Genomic DNA, 19,345 nt, shown 5'->3' with positions numbered 1-19,345 from the left:
TAAAATGGGGTCACTTGTGGGGGGTTTCCACTGTTAAGGCACGTCAGGGGCTCTCCAAATGCGACATGGCGTCCGATCTCAATTCCAGCCAATTTTGCATTGAAAAGTCAAATGGCACTCCTTCCCTTCCGAGCTCTGCCATGCGCTCAAACAGTGGTTTATCCCCATATATGAAGTATCAGCGTACTCAGGACAAATTGCACAACAACTTTTGGGGTCCAATTTATCCTGTTACCCTTGGGAAAATAAAAAATTTGGGGCAAAAAGATCATTTTTTGTGAAAATTAATATGACGTTTTTTTTACGGCTCTACATTATAAACTTCTGTGAAGCACTTGGAGGTTCAAAGTGCTCACCACGCATCTAGATTAGTTCCTTAGGAGGTCTACTTTCTAAAATGGTGTCACTTGTGGGGGTTTCCACTGTTTAGGCACGTCAGGGGCTCTCCAATCGTGACATGGGCTCCGATCTCAATTCCAGCAAATCTTGCATTGAAAAGTCAAATGGCGCTCCTTCCCTTCCGAGCTCTGCCATGTGCCCAAACAGTGGTTTACCCCCACATATGGGGTATCGGCGTACTCTGGACAAATTGTACAACGACTTTTGTGGTCCAATTTCTCCTGTTACCCTTGGTAAAATGAAACAAATTGGACCTGAAGTAAAAATTTTGTGAAAAAAAAGTTAAATGTTCAATTTTTTTAAACATTCAAAAAATTCCTGTAAAGCACCTGAAGGGTTAATAAACTTTTTGAATGTGGTTTTGAGTACCTTGAGGGGTGCAGTTTTTAGAATGGTGTCACTTTTGGGCATTTTCTGTCATATAGACCCCTCAAAGTCACTTCAAGTGTGAGGTGGTCCGTAAAAAAAATGGTTTTGCAAATTTTGTTGCAAAAATGAGAAATCGCTGGTCAACTTTTAACCCTTATAACTCCCTAACAAAAAAAAATTATGTTTCCAAAATTGTGCTGATGTAAAGCAGACATGTGGGAAATGTTGTTTATTAACTATATTTTGTGATATAACTCTCTAATTTAAGGGCATAAAAACTAAGAGTTTGAAAATTGCTAAATTTTCATAATTTCCGACAAATTTTTGTTTTTTTCACAAATAAATAAACGTCATATCGAAGAAGTTTTACCACTATCATGAAGTACAATATGTCACGAGAAAACAATGTCAGAATCACCAGGATCCGTTGAAGCGTTTCAGAGTTATGACCTCATAAAGTGACAGTGGTCAGAATTGTAAAAATTGGCCCTGTCACTTAGGTGAAAACAGGCTTTGGGGTGAAGGGGTTAAGTGTTCCCTTTTTTTTTTGAGCAGTGTATATTCTGATTTCCGCTTGATGAATAAATCTTATGTCCTGGCGCAGGGAATATGGCAAGCTGTGTCTCCTGTGAAAAGCGCCGTTAATATATAACAGGTTATTCTATTAACCCTAACTTCTACACCGGACTACATTTACCCGGTCTGTTTATCAGACCCACGGCACTGGTAATTTGTCCTGTGCTAGGACACGTGGTTTCCTAAACAAGCAGCATACAGCTTTTGATGAAGGCATATACCCAGACCGAAAACGTTCAATTGATCACTGTGTGCAAAATAAATTGAAACTTTTTTATTCAACACGGTACATTTTGAGTGCCGAGTTTTTTTTTTTTTTACTTATATTGATATTGAGATGGATACCCTACTTGGGCACCTATTCCAATGACTTTGAGTGCAGTATACAATCCATTGCAGAATCCCACCAAGTGGAGAAGCCGTGTCTATGATGACGTGATTTCCATCATTAAAAAATGCTTGAGGGTATTTGCAATGTGCATGCATAATGACTCAGCCTTAGAACACATCTGAGCGCCAAACTCACCCCGATGACGCATTCTGCATCATCACAGGCAACCGAGATACAACTATTACTAAATATGGTAATGGGATGCATGGAGGAGACTCCTCCATTTTAAAATTTACAGGGATTGACCTGTATTGGTTTTCGTGGGCACTTTATATGTCATGTTTGCGTACATTGGAAACCACAGATGTTATATGTATTTTTCTGTTTTACCTATCTGATACCCGATTGGCAGTTTGATTTAGTTTTGATCTAATTAATCTGATACCCAATTGGGGGTTTGATCTGATTTGACCAAACTAATCTAATATCTGATTGGGGGTTTTATTTGGTTTGATTAAAAGTTATGTTTTAAGGTATTCTCTGCTGTATACACATGACTTATTACCTACTGTATGCCCTATTACCTACTGTATGCCCTTGCTGGTATTGTAGCAGTAACTCACCCTTAGTTTTACTATCCTTGCCTATAAATAATAAACAAGACGCACCAACCCATTTCCTCAAATTACCAATGGGCCACACTCCAAACTCAATATAAACATATTGACCATAAGGTAATAAACCCCAGTCACGAAGTGTATATTTGAAGACAAAATCTTTATTAAACATACATAAAACAACATATAAATATTAAAACAGTGCCTCACAATTAGATGAAATACTACACCAAGGTGAACAGCGAACATCACAGGTATATGATCTGAGTTATATTCTGTAATTTCCTAGAAATTCTCAAATAGATATTTTCTTTGCAATCATAACCATAATAAATGTATGACCTTACAATTTCACTATATCCTTTTACGGTAGCTATATAGAGACCCTATAAGGTTTGGTGCACAAAACTATCTATTCATAGCCAAATGGGTTAATCCCCCTGGAGGCAGCGAATGCGAAACGCGTGTCAGGGTAACCAAGGTGCAGCGTGCCACAAGGCAGGACTACAGAGACACAGTTAATATGTACCAGGCAGTGTGCCCATTAATTCTAGTGGGTATGGGGTCATTGGATATATCATCAGTATGGCTTATACCATGAAGGGTGGTTCTTAGGTGGAGACTTCTCTGTTGTGTAGTAGCGGTTTTCGTTGCACAAGTGTTTCCAGATATGACATGGGAGGATGGGGCATGGCTCCTATGCACAATATGACGGCTTTTTCTGTGCTACATTGTTTGCGCAGAGATATTGATCTCAAGTTGTATCTGGATTGTGGGGATTAACCCATTTGGCTATGAATAGATAGTTTTGTGCACCAAACCTTATAGGGTCTCTATATAGCTACCGTAAAAAGGATATAGTGAAATTGTAAGGTCATACATTTATAATGGTTATGATTGCAAAGAAAATATCTATTTGAGGATTTCTTGGAAATTACAGAATATAACTAAGATCATATACCTGTGATGTTCGCTGTTTACCTTGGTGTAGTATTTCATCTAATTGTGAGGCACTGTTTTAATATTTATATGTTGTTTTATGTATGTTTAATAAAGATTTTGTCTTCAAATATACACTTCGTGACTGGGGTTTATTACCTTATGGTCAATATGTTTACCTTGCCTATAAATGTATAGACATTTATGTGTATGGTTTTTCTTGGGAAAAAAAACAGTTGTAAGACTAATTTAAGTAATCTAACTTTACATTTATTTTTTTTTGTTCATTTCTTTCAGACTGTTTTCTTGTTATTTATTTAATACTAAAGAAAAAATGATGAAAAATGACATGGACACATTCTAGTCTAGAGAACATTTCATAGGTAGACGTAAACAATATGTTCACACACACATATATATATTTTTTTTTCTTACAACGGTAATGGAAAGTGTTTTTCCCATGCATCCTCCAATCTGTCTCTGTTTCTTCAGCGACAACAATCTATAATATTAAAACTGTGAGATGCTGACATAAACTTAATTTGAAATGTAGGGTAGTAGAATAAATAAGATGACAACACTCGTAATATTACTGGGGCATGAAACTAGGTAGTGTACATCGTCTTAATCCATAAACTATAATGTTCGTGATTATTCGCCGAAAATATGATATTTGAGTTATTCTTGATTTCATTTTCCAAATACTACAATGTTGCCACTACTCTATAAAAGTCTTTTTAACCAATCTATGGGCAAGAGTTAGGTCTCTAATTTGCAACATTCATGGACCTTAACTACTGTAAATGTTCAAATTTTACGCCTTTGCTATGGATTACGCAGGCTTAATCTGCAGAAAATCTGCTAGGTAGCTAATTTGCCACCATTATTATATGATACAAAGACCTTATAGCTCAGGCAAAAGTCCTCATTTGTTGTTCCTTTAATAACTGGCCATTTTTTCTTACATGACTCAGGGGTGATTTCAATCTTTTGTGCATAGAGCAAAGAAATTCCTTTCAATAGATAATTAGGTAAATGGCAGCGTAAGATATACCTAATTAATGTTTCTTTTCCCAAGATCAAAGCAGTCTGCATACATTTTAACCGACCAACTACCTCCTGAATGCAGTATAGGAAATTATGTCGTTTATACTGTGCTTTACGGTATACTAAACTTTTTTTCTTCAAGATTTGCAATTATTGAAATTACTTTTTGAAAGACAAATGTTAAAAAATAATTATGTAAAGGTTTTCTTTTATGCATTGGTAAAGTTTGGAAGTCCTGATATTTCAACCCCTTTACCCTCCATGCCTGTTTTCACCTTCATGACCAGGACAAATTTACCGTAAAGCACAGTATAAAACTACATCATTTCCTGTACTGTATTCTGAGAATGTTTTTTGTGACATATTGTACTTCATGATTGTGGTAAAATTTGTTTGATATAACTTGCATTTATTTGTTAAAAAAAATCGGAAATTTGGCAAAAATTTTGAACATTTTGCAATTTTCAAACTTACTTTTCATGCCCTTAAACCAGTTATGTCGCACAAAATAGTTAATCAATAACATTTCCCACATATCTACTTTACATCCGCACAATTTTTGAAACATAATTTTTTTGTTACGAAGTTAGAAGGGTCCAAATTTGACCATCGATTTCTAATTTTTCCAATAAAATTTACAAAACCATTTTTTAGGGACTACATCAAATTTGAAGTGACTTTGAGGGGCCTACACGACAGAAAATACCCACAAATGACACCATTCTAAAATTGCATCCCTCAAGCTGCTCAAAAGCACATTCAATAAGTTTATTAACCCTTTAGGTACTTCACAGGAATTAATGAAATGTGGAAGGAAAAAATGTACAGTTAACTTTTTCAACATTTTTTTTATTTTAGACCCAATTTTTTTATTTTTACATCTGTAACAGGAGAAAATGAACCCCAAAAATTTCTTGTGCAATTTCTCCTGAGCATGCCTATACCCCATGTGTGGGGGAAAGCTAATATTTGGAAGCATGCCAGGGCGCAAAAGAAAATGAGCACAGTTTGACTTCTTGAACTCAAATTTGTCTGGAATAGAGAGCGGACGCCATGTTGCTTTTAGAAATCACCCACAAGTGACCCTATTGTGGAAACTAGACCTCCTTAATGAATCTAGATATGAATTTAGATATGTGTGGAGCACCTTGAACTCCCAGGTGCTTTACAGAAGTTTATAACTTTAAGCTGTAAAAATATAAAATCACATTTTTCCCACAAAAATGTTCTTTTAGCCCCAATTTTTCTTATTTTCATAAGGGTTATAGGAGAAATTGCATCATACAATTTGTCGTGCATTTTCTCCTGAGTAGGCTGATGCCCGATATGTGGGAGAAAAGTACTGTTTTGGCGCACGGCATGGCTCAGAATGGAAGGCGTGATGTCTCAAGGAATTTATCTAGATGTGTGGTGAGCACCTTGAATCCAGAGGTTCTTCACAGAATTTTACAATGTTGATTTGTGAAAAAAAATTTTTTTAAATGTACGGTAACCATAAAAATGTTGTTCTAGCTCCAATTTTTGTCATTTTCACAAGGACAGCAGGAGAAAATAGACCCCCAAATTTGTTGTGTAATTTCTCCTGAGTACACTGATATCCCATATGTGTTCAAAAACTACTTTTGAGGCTCGGTGCAAAGCTCAGAAGGGAAGAAGCACCATATTGGAGTTCAGATTTTGTTGGACTGGTTTGAGGTTGCCATGTTACATTGGCAGAGCCCCTGAGGTGCCTGATACTCCCCATAAGTGACCTCATTTTACAAACTACACCCCCTAATTAATTAACCCCTTTACCCCCAAGGGTGGTTTGCACGTTAATGACCAGGCAATTTTTACATTTCTGACCACTGTCCCTTTATAAGGTTATAACTCTGGAACGCTTCAACGGATCCCGGTGATTCTGACATTGTTTTCTTGTGACATATTGTACTTCATGATAGTGGTAAAATTTATTTGATATTACCTGCGTTTATTTGTGAAAAAAAACGGAAATTTGGCAAAAATTTAGCAATTTTCCAACTTTTAAATTTTATGCCCTAAAATCACAGAGATATGTCACACAAAATACTTAAGTAACATTTCCCACATGTCTACTTTACATCAGCACAGGGAGTTATAAGGGTTAAAAGTTGACCAGCAATTTCTCATTTTTGCCACACCATTTTTGTTTAGGGACAACATCACATTTGAAGTAATTTTGAGGGGTCTATATGATAGAAAATAACCAAGTGTGACACCATTCTAAAAACTGCACCCCTCAAGGTGCTCAAAACCACGTTCAAGAAGTTTATTAACCCTTCAGGTGTTTCACAGGAATTTTTGGAATGTTTAAATAAAAATGAACATTTAACTTTTTTCACAAAAAATTTACTTCAGCTCCAATTTGTTTTATTTTACCAAGGGTAACAGGAGAAATTGGACCCCAAAAGTTGTACAATTTGTCCTGAGTACGCCGATACCCCATATGTGGGGGTAAACCACTGTTTGAGCGCATGGCAGAGCTCGGAAGGGAAGGAGCGCCATTTGACTGTTTCAATGCAAAATTGACTGGAATTGAGATGGGACGCCATGTTGCGTTTGGAGAGCCCCTGATGTGCCTAAACATTGAAACACCCACAAGTGACACTATTTTGGAAACTAGACCCCCTAAGGAACTCATCCAGATGTGTGGTGAGCATTTTGACTCACCAAGTGCTTCACAGAAGTTTATAATGCAGAGCTGTAAAAATAAAAAATCATATTTTTTCACAAAAATGATCTTTTTGCCCCCAATTTTTTATTTTCCCAAGGGTAAGAGAAGAAATTGGACCGCGAAAGTTGTTGTGCAATTTGTCCTGAGTACGCTGATACCCCATATGTGGGGGTAAACCACTGTTTGGGCGCATGGCAGAGCTCGGAAGGGAAGGAGCGCCGTTTAACTTTTCAATGCAAAATTGACTAGAATTGAGATGGGACACCATGTTGTGTTTGGAGAGCCCCTGATGTGCCTAAACAGTGGAAACCCCCAATTCTAACTGAAACCCTAACCCAAACACACCCCTAACCCTAATCCCAACCACACCCATAACCCCAACACACTCCTAACACTAATCCCAACCCTAACCACACCCCTAACCCTAATCCCAACCATAACCCTAACCACATCCCTAACCCTGACACACCCCTAATCCCAACTGTAAATGTAATCCAAACCCTAGCCCCAACCCTAACCCTAGCCATGCAGACCAGGATAGGGATGAAGAGCCATGCAGACCAGGATAGGAATGAAGAGCCATGCAGACCAGGATAGGAATGAGGAGTCATGCATACAAGGATAGGGATGAGAAGCCATGCAGATCAGGTTAGGGATGAGGGGACAATGCATAAAAAATGCATATTTTATGCAATGTTTTTCCTGCCAAGAAATACATTTTGTATCCGCGGGGTCATAGCACATCATTATGAAAACTGTTCTTGCAGTACTTAGTATTGCAGTCTCATAATTCTATACAGATATGTTGTAGATTTTCTTGTTTCTATTCATTAGGACCAATGACTAGTGAGCATAACCTTTCCCATATTATCCTTCGGGCAATTAAAGAAGAACTCTTGATATTGGTCTTCGGATCCGTATTGTATTTATATATATATATATATATATATATATATATATATATATATATATATACATGTATACACCTCTCCATGTGTTTCTCCCAGTCACACGGATGCCCTCTATTTGTTATAATAATAATTAAAAAACACCTGGCATCATATGGGGGTTTCTTCGTATTTCTATAATACCATTACTTACTTACATGCATAAATTAATTGATTAAGTTATTGTTACTTTCTGAACCATTCTGATATTTAAATTATGCATTATTTATTTATGTATAGGCCTTTACACATTTCATGTGATTAATTTGCTCTGTTGCATCAGGCCTCTATGTGTGTACGATTTAATCATATAGCCTTCTTCCTTTTTAGGTTCCCTGCTAATAGCCAGCTTTTTTGCACTTGTATCCTTGTGCTGCCTTAGTCTATTTGGCTCTACGGTTCATGGCTCTGCTATTGAGTCCCACCCTTACACTCATCCGTGCTTTTCTCTTCCCTCTCCTCTTGGTATCCCTCCGCCCCCTTCCTCTTGCTATTTGCGCTTGCGCAACACGACTCATATGTGAGTCGTGAGTGCGCACGCGCAGCTTACTCCATGGAGACTACATACACTTCCGCTCTGTTACCTCTTCATGCGGCTGACGCACCTTCTGAAACACGCCTCCCGTCCTGCCTGCAGCACAGTGGTATGTCCTCTATTTGATTGCAGTCCTTATTTAAACCTCTTGTCTTCACCCCAAGCGCACCGCGCCTGACGAAGCTGCTGCGGCAGCGATACGATTGGGGCTCTTCCCCCACCCTCCATTCTGGCTTCCTCCTGGCTGTTCATGGCGCTGATGCCAGCCTCATGACTTTGATTTAGAAGCCTCTCTCCTGCCTTCCCTCCCTCTTTGAACCTGCCATATAACGGTTTGGTGCATACTTTTGGGACCCTATGCTCTCTTGACTATCTTGATTGCACATGACTGTACCATGCAACTTCAGGACTATTCACCAGTTTGTATATAGGTCTTCTATATGGGACCATTTTTCTGTGATCCTTAATTATTCAATATATTTAGAAATAACTCTGCTAAAGCAGGTTGGTTACATTTGTATGAGGGAATGGTATGTTGTTGTCATATTATGTACAATATCATTGTTCCATGCCTTCTATGGTGTTATATTTATAAAGCGATTTGGCATATGTATTTTATAGGAATGGGGGTGTGGTTTGTACACATTGCATGTTTTTAATTGTTTTTATATGTCGTTTGTGGTGCCAATAAAGGTTTGTGATTTTTTTACTCTTATGCGGTTGTGCATTCCCTTTCTAGTTCAGTCTTTGTCTCTTTTGTTAGGGAAAATTATGAAACGCATGCAAAAGGCACGTATTTTACGCCAAGACATGCGCTTTGGTGCAGAAATTTCTGCTGCAAATACTGGTATTTCACGTGTTCAAAAAAATGTAAGGTTGCTCCAAAAAAAGGCACCACACCTATCTATAGGTTGTTTTTGGTATGGCAACTCAACTCTGTTAAAGGGAATCTGTCACCCCATTTTAGGCCTATAAGCTTCAGCCATTGCCATCAGGGGTTTATGTACAGCATTCAATAATGCTGTAGATAAGCCCCCGATGTAACCGGAAAGATAAGAAATTCAGGTTAGATTATCCTCACCCAGGGGCGGTCGCGGTTCGGTCCGATGAGTGTCGCGGTCTGGGGCCGGTGTCTCCCATCTTCATACGGTGATGTCCTCTTTGCTTCCTGTCACGGCTCCTGCGCAGGTGTACTGACCTTTCCCGGCGCCTACGCACTGCAGTACTTTGCTCTGCCCTCAACAGGGCAAATCAGTACGTCTACGCAGGAGCCGCAACAGGAAGCAAAGAAGAGGACGACATCATATGAAGATGGGAGGCGCCAGACCCGGACCGCGACGTCCATCGGACCAGACCGCATCGGGACCACCCCTGGGTGAGTATAATCTAACTTGTTTTTCTCATCTTTCAGGTTACATAGGGGGCTTATCTACAGCATTACAGAATGGTGTAGATAAGCCTCTGATGGTGGTGGCCGCATCTTATAGGCCTAAAATGGGGTGACAGATTCCCTTTAAAGGGAGACTGTCAGCTTAGGATGATGGTTCAAACCAAATACAAGTGCTCGGTGCACCCTTGGTGTGGCCAAATATTTATGTGCATCTTCCCACCTGCTTGTTTTCCATCTATCGCCCATCCTTCTCTCATTTGGTAGACAGCTCTGGCTTTATAGAGCCAAAGAATGACGAAAAAGATAGGTGGTAAGGTGCATATAAATGTGTGGCCACTCCAAGGGTGCACCGAGCGCTTGTACGGTGTCTGAACCGTCATCCTGACAGGCTCCCTTTAATGTGAAGCTGCAATGCCATACACAACCTGAAGACTGCTATAACACTTTATTTTTTATAAAAGTAACTACGGTATATTTTTTAAAGCCTAGACAGTTTTTTTATTTGTTTTGTGGGATTTAAAATATTATAATCACAGGTGAGTTTAGAATAGAACAACCATGAAGGTAAACCTGGTGCAAATAATCAAACATATCCCTACAAACGACCCCAATAACCAAAATCATTTTGTGAGTATATGGTATTATATGACAGGTCTAATAGAAAAGAAAAATGATGCCAAATGTAATTAAGAAAGGCTATCACACCATACCCCCTAATGTCATTTGTTTATAGTTATTGATAAAATGTTTAATTGTAAAGCACACAATATTTGTCATTGTCACTGTACATCACATGGCCGCACTCACATGACATGGGGGGGTATACCACCATCGTACTAATTTTACACCACGCTACAGGCATTGCAGCTGTCAATACATAACTTATGAGTTGTAGGCAAAATAATAACAGATTTATTACTTTGTTTTAGCATTTTACTTTAGGCATTTCAAAATGGGATTTTAAAGGAACATTAACACACACTTTTTTAATATGTACTTGAATTTGATTTATTTTAACATGTTGACATTGAGATTTGGTAATGAAAACATATACTACTGGACACTAAAAAGGATTATCCGCTTTCAAATTATTTCTAAAAATATGCAGCAAGCTGTGATATAAAGAATAACAAATATATTTAATCATAAAAGCAGTGCTACAATCCTTTACCTCTTCTTAACTTTGACTGGAATGTTGATGGAGAGACATACATCTCTGGCATAAATTAAGAGACCACTGCAAAATTTTCAGTTTGTCTTTTTTTCTCTTTATAGGTATATCTTTGAGTAAAATGTAAATTGTTCTTTTATTCTATAAACTACTGACAACATGTCTCCGAAGTTCCAAGCAATAAAATTTGGAGCAATATACGAAAACGTGGAAACTCCAGCTCAAAAAATGGTGAAAATCTTTATTAGTCCATCTTCATTTAAAAGGACATCCGGTGTCCTTAGTAACCTGTAAGGATGTCCTTTTAAATGAAGATGGACTAATAAAGATTTTCACCATTTTTTGAGCTGGAGTTTCCATGTTTTCGTATATTGCTGCTGCTTGGCGTCTCGGTCTGGACGCATCTCCGTGCTCAATCATCTATGGTCTGGTTGGTGAGCTGGCTACGGCTTTGTGCCGTTTTTTTCTCTTTATTAAATAAAATTTGGAGTTATTTTCTGAAAATGAGAAATTGTCAAAATAACAAAAAATGCAGAGCTTGCAGACCTCAAATAATGCAAAAAAAAAACAAACAAGTTCATAATCATTTAGAAACAACAATACTAATGTTTTAACTCAGGAAGAGTTCAGAAATCAATATTTTGTGGGATAACCATGATTTTTAATCACAGCTTTTATGCATCCCGGCACGCTTTCCACCAGTCTTTCACACTGCTTCTGGGTGACCTTATGCCACTCCTGGTACAAAAATTTAACCAGTTCTTTGTTTGATGGCTTGTGACTATCCATCTTCCTCTTGATTACATTCCAGAGGTTTTCAATGGGGTTCAGGTCTGAAGATTGGGCTGGCCATGGCGGATTTGATGTCGTGGTCCTTCATCCACACCTTGATTGACCTGTGTGGCATGGCGCATTGTCCTGCTGGAAAAATCAGTGTTCAGAGTTGGGGAACATTGTCTGAGCAGAAGGAATCAACTGTTTTTCCAGGATAACCTTGTATGCGGCTTGATTCCTATGTCCTTCACACAGAACAACCAATTCCAGCCTTGCTGAAGCATCCCCAGATCATCACTGATTCTCCAACAAATTTCACAGAGGGTGTAAGACACTGTGGCTTGTACACCGCTCCAGGTCTCCATCTAACCATTAGACGACCAGGTTTTGATCTGGGGATGCTTCAGCAAGAATGGAATTGATTTCTGAACTCTTCCTGAGTTAAAACATTAGTATTGTTGTTTCTAAATTATTATGATCTTGGTTATTTTGCATTATTTGAGATCTGCAAGCAATGCATTTTTTTGTTATTTTGACCATTTCTCATTTTCAGAAAATACAAAATTTATTGCTTGGAACTGCGGAGACGTGTTGTCAGTAGTTTATAGAATAAAAGAACAATTTACATTTTACTCAAAAATATACCTATAAAGAGATAAATCAAACAAACTGAACATTTTGCAGTGGTCTCTAGTGATGAGGGAGTATACTCGTTGCTCGGGTGGTCTCTGAGTATTTGTTAGTTCTCTGAGATTTAGTTTTCGTTACCTCAGCTGCATGATTTATGGCTGCTAGACATCCGGAATACATGTGGGGGTTGCTAGGGAATCCTCACATGTTTTCAGCCTGTCTAGCAGCCGTAAATCATGCAGCTGCGGTGACAAAAACTAAATCTCTGAGCACTAACAAATACTCAGAGACCACCCGAGCAACTAGTATACTTGCTCATCACTAGTGGTCTCTTAATTTTTGCCAGAGCTGTATAATCAGTGCTGTTGATTAGCAGCCTCCATTGAATGAGGTCCCATACAAAGGATCGACGCTCTTGTATGTGTTCGATCCTTTTTCTTTAACAGATCGGACATGGAAACATTATATCGTATGGCTGTTATTACGTACCCTTGGCCCAATTTGTCGACCAAGTTCAAACATTTCAGTGAGTGGGTCCATGATGGGAACCGAAAACACTTAGGCTACTTTCACACTAGCGTTAACTGCAATCCGTCACAATGCGTCGTTTTGCAGAAAAAACGCATCCTGCAAAAGTGCTTGCAGGATGCGTTTTTTTCCCATAGACTTGTATTGACGACGCATTGCGACAGATTGCCACACGTCGCATCCGTCGTGCGTCATGCTTTGGCAGACCGTCGGGAGCAAAAAACGCTACATGTAACGTTTTTTGCTCCTGACAGACTGCTTTTTCCGTCCGCGCATGTGCAGCCGGAACTCCGCCCCCACCTCCCCGCACCTCACAATGGGGCAGCGGATGCGCCAGACAAATGCATCCGCTGCCTCCGTTGTGCAGTGCGTTAAACGCTAGCATCGGAATCTCTGCCCGACGCATTGCAACGGGGAGATTCCGACGCTTGTGTGAAAGTAGCCTTAGATGATATATCTATGTTGCATCCACATGCTTCCATTTATAAACACAGATTGGAGTGTTGTACTATATGAAGAGAGGACATCAGAGCTGCTCTAGTAATTACATTATATTAGCAACTGGATTAAATGAATGTTTCTAAAAAGAATTAGAAAATGGCCTACCACTTCAATAAGAGTATGACTTCTTCAGATTCCTTATAATGTCCAATAATCCACCAAACCTAATCACACAACAGTACTGCAGTAAGTGAATGACCTTTATAAATATGCAACATCCAAAAGCAACACTATCAGTAACATAAATGACAAAGTTTATAGGTGAATCTGTCAGCCGTTTTTTGCTACTCTATCTGAATGCAGCATAATGTAGGGGCAGTGACCCTGATTCCAGTGATGTATCACTTACTGGGCTGCTTACTGCAGTTTTGTAATAAAATGACTTTTTTTTATCTGCTGCAGATCTAGCAGTTTTCCGAATGCTGCAATTTGTATATGCCCACTCACACCACTGATTGGCAACTCTTTGTGTACACTGTATATGAGCAGACAGCTGCCACTCAATGGTGGAGTCAGGGCTATACAGAGCCCAGGAGTATCTTTGACTGCCTGGCAGAAGGATTACTAGCCCTTTAAGGGTATGTACACACGATGCGGATTTTGTTGCGGATCCGCAGCAGTTTCCCATGCGTTTATGGTTCAATGTAAACCTATGGGAAACAAAAAACGCTGTGCACATGCTGCGGAAAAAAACGTGCGGAAGCGCAGCGGTTTACATTCAGCAACATAGTAACATAGTTAGTAAGGCCGAAAAAAGACATTTGTCCATCCAGTTCAGCCTATATTCCATCATAATAAATCCCCAGATCTACGTCCTTCTACAGAACCTAATTGTATGATACAATATTGTTCTGCTCCAGGAAGACATCCAGGCCTCTCTTGAACCCCTCGACTGAGTTCGCCATCACCACCTCCTCAGGCAAGCAATTCCAGATTCTCACTGCCCTAACAGTAAAGAATCCTCTTCTATGTTGGTGGAAAAACCTTCTCTCCTCCAGACGCAAAGAATGCCCCCTTGTGCCCGTCACCTTCCTTGGTATAAACAGATCCTCAGCGAGATATTTGTATTGTCCCCTTATATACTTATACATGGTTATTAGATCGCCCCTCAGTCGTCTTTTTTCTAGACTAAATAATCCTAATTTCGCTAATCTATCTGGGTATTGTAGTTCTCCCATCCCCTTTATTAATTTTGTTGCCCTCCTTTGTACTCTCTCTAGTTCCATTATATCCTTCCTCAGCATGCCATTTCTTTCTGCGGATTCCGCAGCGGTTTTACAACCGCTCCAATAGAAATCCGCAGTTGTAAAACTGCGGTAAATCTGCGATAAATCCGCAGCGGTTTTCCACTGCGGATTTATCAAATCTGCTGAAATCCGCTGCAGAAAAATCCGCAGTGGACCCAGAATACGTGTGCACATACCCTAATTTTACTGACCTGCTGATAAAACACTTATTTTATAAAAACTAAAGCAAGCGGCCAGTAAGTGATTGATGGAATTGTGGTCTCTACCACTTTGTTATGCTATGCTCAGATTAGGTGGCAATTACCTGGTGACTAATTCCCTTTAACCTCTTCACCCCTGGCAAATTTCCGTTTTTGCGTTTCTGTTGTTTTGCTCCTCTTCTTCCCAGAGCCATAACTTTTTTATTTTCACATCAATTTGGCGATTTGAGGCTTGTTTTTAGCGGGACGAGTTGTACTTTTGAACGACACCATTGGTTTAGTGTACTGAAAAACGAGGGGACAAAATTCCAAGTGCGGTGAAATTGGATTTTTTTTTTTTTTTTACCATGTTCACTAAATGCTAAGACTGACCTGCAAATATGATTCTCCAGGTCATTACAAGTTCATAGACATCAAACATGTATAGGTTCTTTTTTATTTAAGTGGTGAAAACAAAATCGAAAGTTGGTTTAAAAAAAAAAAAAGTGTAATTTTCCGAGACCCGTAGCGTCTCCATTTTTCGTGATCTGGGGCTGGGTGAAGGCTTATTTTTTTGCCTGCCATGCTGACATTTTTATTGATACCATGTTGATGTGGATGCAATGCTTTTATTCCCCATTATTTCATTTTAATGCAATGTTGCAGCAATCAAAAAACGTAATTCTGGCGTTTTGAGTTATTTTCTCGTTATGCCGTTTACCTATCGGATTATTTCTTTTTATAAATGGCAAGATTCTGAACACGGCAAAAACAAATGTGTATATTTTTTTTCATTGTTTTATTTACAATAGGGCGAATGAGGGATGATTTTAACTTTTATATTTTTTTATTTCTTTAATATTTTTAAAAACATTTTTTTTTTTACTTTACACTTGCTTCAGTAGTCTCAATGGGAAACTAGAAGCTGCAATCACCCTATCACTTGTTCTACACAGCAGAGATTCAGCCTTGGCTCATAGCTATGCGGCCCTGTCAACCACAGAGGTCTCCTGCAGTACCCGGGTTGTCATGCCAACCCATCGGCGGCCTGCGGTCATGTGACACGGTCGCCGATGGGCGGAATTACTGACGTGCTTCCGGGGCCATCGTGTTCATTGCAGCTGTCAGAGAGATTGACTTTGTCTTTTAACAGGTTAACAGCCGCGGGTGGAATCACTTTTAGGGGCACATGTCAGCTGTTGAAATCAGTTGACATGTGCCGGAAAACATGTGGGCTCAGTGTCGGATCCCACATCAAAGGAGGAAACCCGACATGCGCCGTATATGTATGGCGCATGTCGTGAAGGGGTTAAAGTCCATACCATATATTCACTAATTGTGTTGTGGTCAGCACAGTCAGTCCATCACATTTTCCAATAGTTTGCAGACAAGAAGAGATAACGCTAGGAGTGGATTCTTCGTTGGAGCATACAGTTTTTCTGAGTATTTATTGCATCCTTAGATTTCTTGTGTTATTTCTTGTCTGTTGTGGTATTATAAAGGCAGTTTCTGGGTGTTTCTACCTAATTCTGTTTTGCTTTTTTATTTTTTTTTATAGTTTTCTCCCTTTCATGCAAGTATATTGGGATCGTGCTCCTATGATTTCACTGTGAGGTAAGATTCTTTATGACTGCTTATTTTATCTATTTTTTTTATTTTACAGTAGTGTGTCAGTCTTCTGGGGACTTTTTTTTGCTCAGATAATGATAACTCATCAGCTTGTCTCATCCCAGCTCAGTTGCAGTTATACATTTAAAACCTATATCTATGGACTAGATGGTGGCCAGATTCTAATGCATCGGGTATTCTAGAATATGTATGTATATATGTATATAGCAGCCACATAGTATATAGCACAGGCCATGTAGTATATAGGAGCCATGAAGTATATAGCAGACACGCAGTATATAACACAGCCCACGTAATATATAGCACAGCCCACGCAGTATATAACACAGCCCACGCAGTATATAACACAGCCCACGCAGTATATAACACAGCCCACGCAGTATATAACACAGCCCGCGCAGTATATAACACAGCCCACGCTGTTGTGAATTCTGTGGTCAAGCTCCCTCCTGTGGTCATGAGTGGTACTTCGGCTGGTTCTGTCTATGAGCTTCCTCTGGTGGATGTGAGTGGGGCTGCGGCTTCTGAGTTTCCTTCCTCAGGTGACGAGGTTAAGTCGTTAGGTGCTGCTCTATTTAACTCCACCTAGTTCTTTGTTCCTGGCCTCCAGTCAATGTTCCAGTATTGGTTTTGCTCTCTCCTGGATCGTTCTTGTGGCCTGTCTGCACTGCATAAGCTAAGTTCTGCTTGTGTTACTTTTGTTTGCTATTTTTTCTGTCCAGCTTGCTATATTGGTTTGTCTTGCTTGCTGGAAGCTCTGGGACGCAGAGGAAGCACCTCCGTACCGTTAGTCGGTGCGGAGGGTCTTTTTGCGCCCTCTGCGTGGTTGTTTGTAGGTTTTTGTGCTGACCGCAAAGCTATCTTTCCTATCCTCGGTCTATTTAGTAAGTCGGGCCTCACTTTGCTAAAATCTATTTCATCTCTGTGTTTGTGTTTTCATCTTTGCTCACAGTCATTATATGTGGGGGGCTGCCTTTTCCTTTGGGGAATTTCTCTGAGGCAAGGTAGGCTTATTTTTCTATCTTCAGGGCTAGCTAGTTTCTCAGGCTGTGCTGAGTTGCATAGGGAGCATTAGGAGCAATCCACGGCTACCTCTAGTGTGGTGTGATAGGATTAGGGATTGCGGTCAGCAGAGTTCCCACGTCTCAGAGCTCGTCCTATGTGATTAGCAACTATCAGGTCATTTTCTGTGCTCGTAACCACCAGGTCCATTGGGGTTCTGAATCACCTGTTCATAACACCACGCAGTATATTTACAGTGGCCACGCAGTATATAACAGTGGCCACGCAGTATATAACAGTGGCCACGCAGTATATAACAGTGGCCACGCAGTATATAACAGTGGCCACGCAGTATATAACAGTGGCCACGCAGTATATAACAGTGGCCACGCAGTATATAACAGTGGCCACGCAGTATATAACAGTGGCCACGCAGTATATAACAGTGACCACGCAGTATATAACAGTGGCCACGCAGTATATAACAGTGGCCACGCAGTATATAACAGTGGCCACGCAGTATATAACACTGGCCACGCAGTATATAACACTGGCCACGCAGTATATAACACTGGCCACGCAGTATATAACACTGCCCACGCAGTATATAACACTGGCCACACAGTATATAGCAGCCACGCAGTATATAACACAGTCCACGTAGTATATAGCAGTGTGGGCACCATATCCCTGTTAAAAACAAAAATTAAAATAAAAAATAGTTATATACTCACCTGCCGGTGTCCAGCGAAGCTGTCCCAATGCGCGCGCTGCTGCCGCCGCCAGCTTCCGTTCCCAGCGATGCATTGCGAAACTACTCAGATGACTTAGCGGTCTCGCGAGACTTTGTGAGCGCTGACTGGAGGGGGAGTATGGAGCGGGCACTGACTGGACGGAAGTAGGGAGGGACTAATTCTCGGCCTGACTTTGCCTGTCGTTGATTGGTCGCGGCCAACCAATCAGCGATGTGGGATTTCCGTTACAGACAGACAGAAGTACCCCTTAGACAATTATATATATAGATGTATGCGATCTGCAGTTCTAGCAACCATTCCAGCTCTACTATTCAGACAGTGTGTTTGTCTCTAACTTCTTATGAACCACAAGATGACATCATCACCTACCAAATCCTTTATAACAGGTCTTTGACTCTTCCCCACCAATATATGAGTTTAAATTCATGTGAATGAGCAACAATTTAGCACGTGAGTCCATACATTTACTAGCTACAGAGTTGAAAAATTATTTTGTGTAAGCCAGGTTGTCTTTATATGTAAGTGCTGTGCATATGTCTATGCTGCAGCTTTAGCCTGTATCCCCTGATTACTGCTTGTAAACAGTTGACCGAGGGACACATATCACAAGCAGGAGGCATTTGTGACAGGCTGAATGCATACATATTTATGTGCTAATAAAGATGATCATATAGTTAAATCTTAAATTTGTAAGAAAAATTGGACGAGAACCTCAGTGGTATATTTTTGTGTGTGCTAAGCTTCTGTTTGCTATATGACAAGGAATTGTGGAAGGTATACTGATAAATTGTGGCTATTAGCCTGTACATTCACATCTATTTGTGGGAAGAAGTTAAAGTAGTTGTGGAACCACAATGATCCCTTGCAATTATATGGGAGGAGATTTTCCATCATTAATATTGCTGACCCATATGAAGGATAGGTCATCAATATTCTAGATTGGCTAGGCTCTGACACTCGCACCCTCACCCATCAACAGATACCATCTTTGGCAGCTGCAGAATGTAAACAGCTCCATCACATTGCCTAGTGGCTGCTCCCAGGTACTGCAGATCACTACTTACTCATTTGAACTGGTAATAGCTGT

At 39.9% G+C, this 19,345-nt stretch overlaps 1 protein-coding gene across 1 annotated transcript in view; it reads left to right on the top strand.

Annotated features, from left to right (window-relative positions):
* PEX7 (peroxisomal biogenesis factor 7) overlaps window positions 1-19,345 on the top strand; it is a 282,390-nt gene that overhangs the window by 141,785 nt on the left and 121,260 nt on the right. The window contains exon 8 of the mRNA XM_069725962.1: window positions 16,431-16,486. Within this exon, the coding sequence (XP_069582063.1) occupies window positions 16,431-16,486 (56 nt within the window). The remainder of the gene's footprint in view (window positions 1-16,430; window positions 16,487-19,345) is intronic.

Source organism: Ranitomeya imitator, chromosome 5 (genome assembly GCF_032444005.1).
Source record: "Ranitomeya imitator isolate aRanImi1 chromosome 5, aRanImi1.pri, whole genome shotgun sequence".
NCBI lineage: Eukaryota > Metazoa > Chordata > Amphibia > Anura > Dendrobatidae > Ranitomeya > Ranitomeya imitator.
This window is presented reverse-complemented; position numbering and strand designations above follow the sequence as displayed.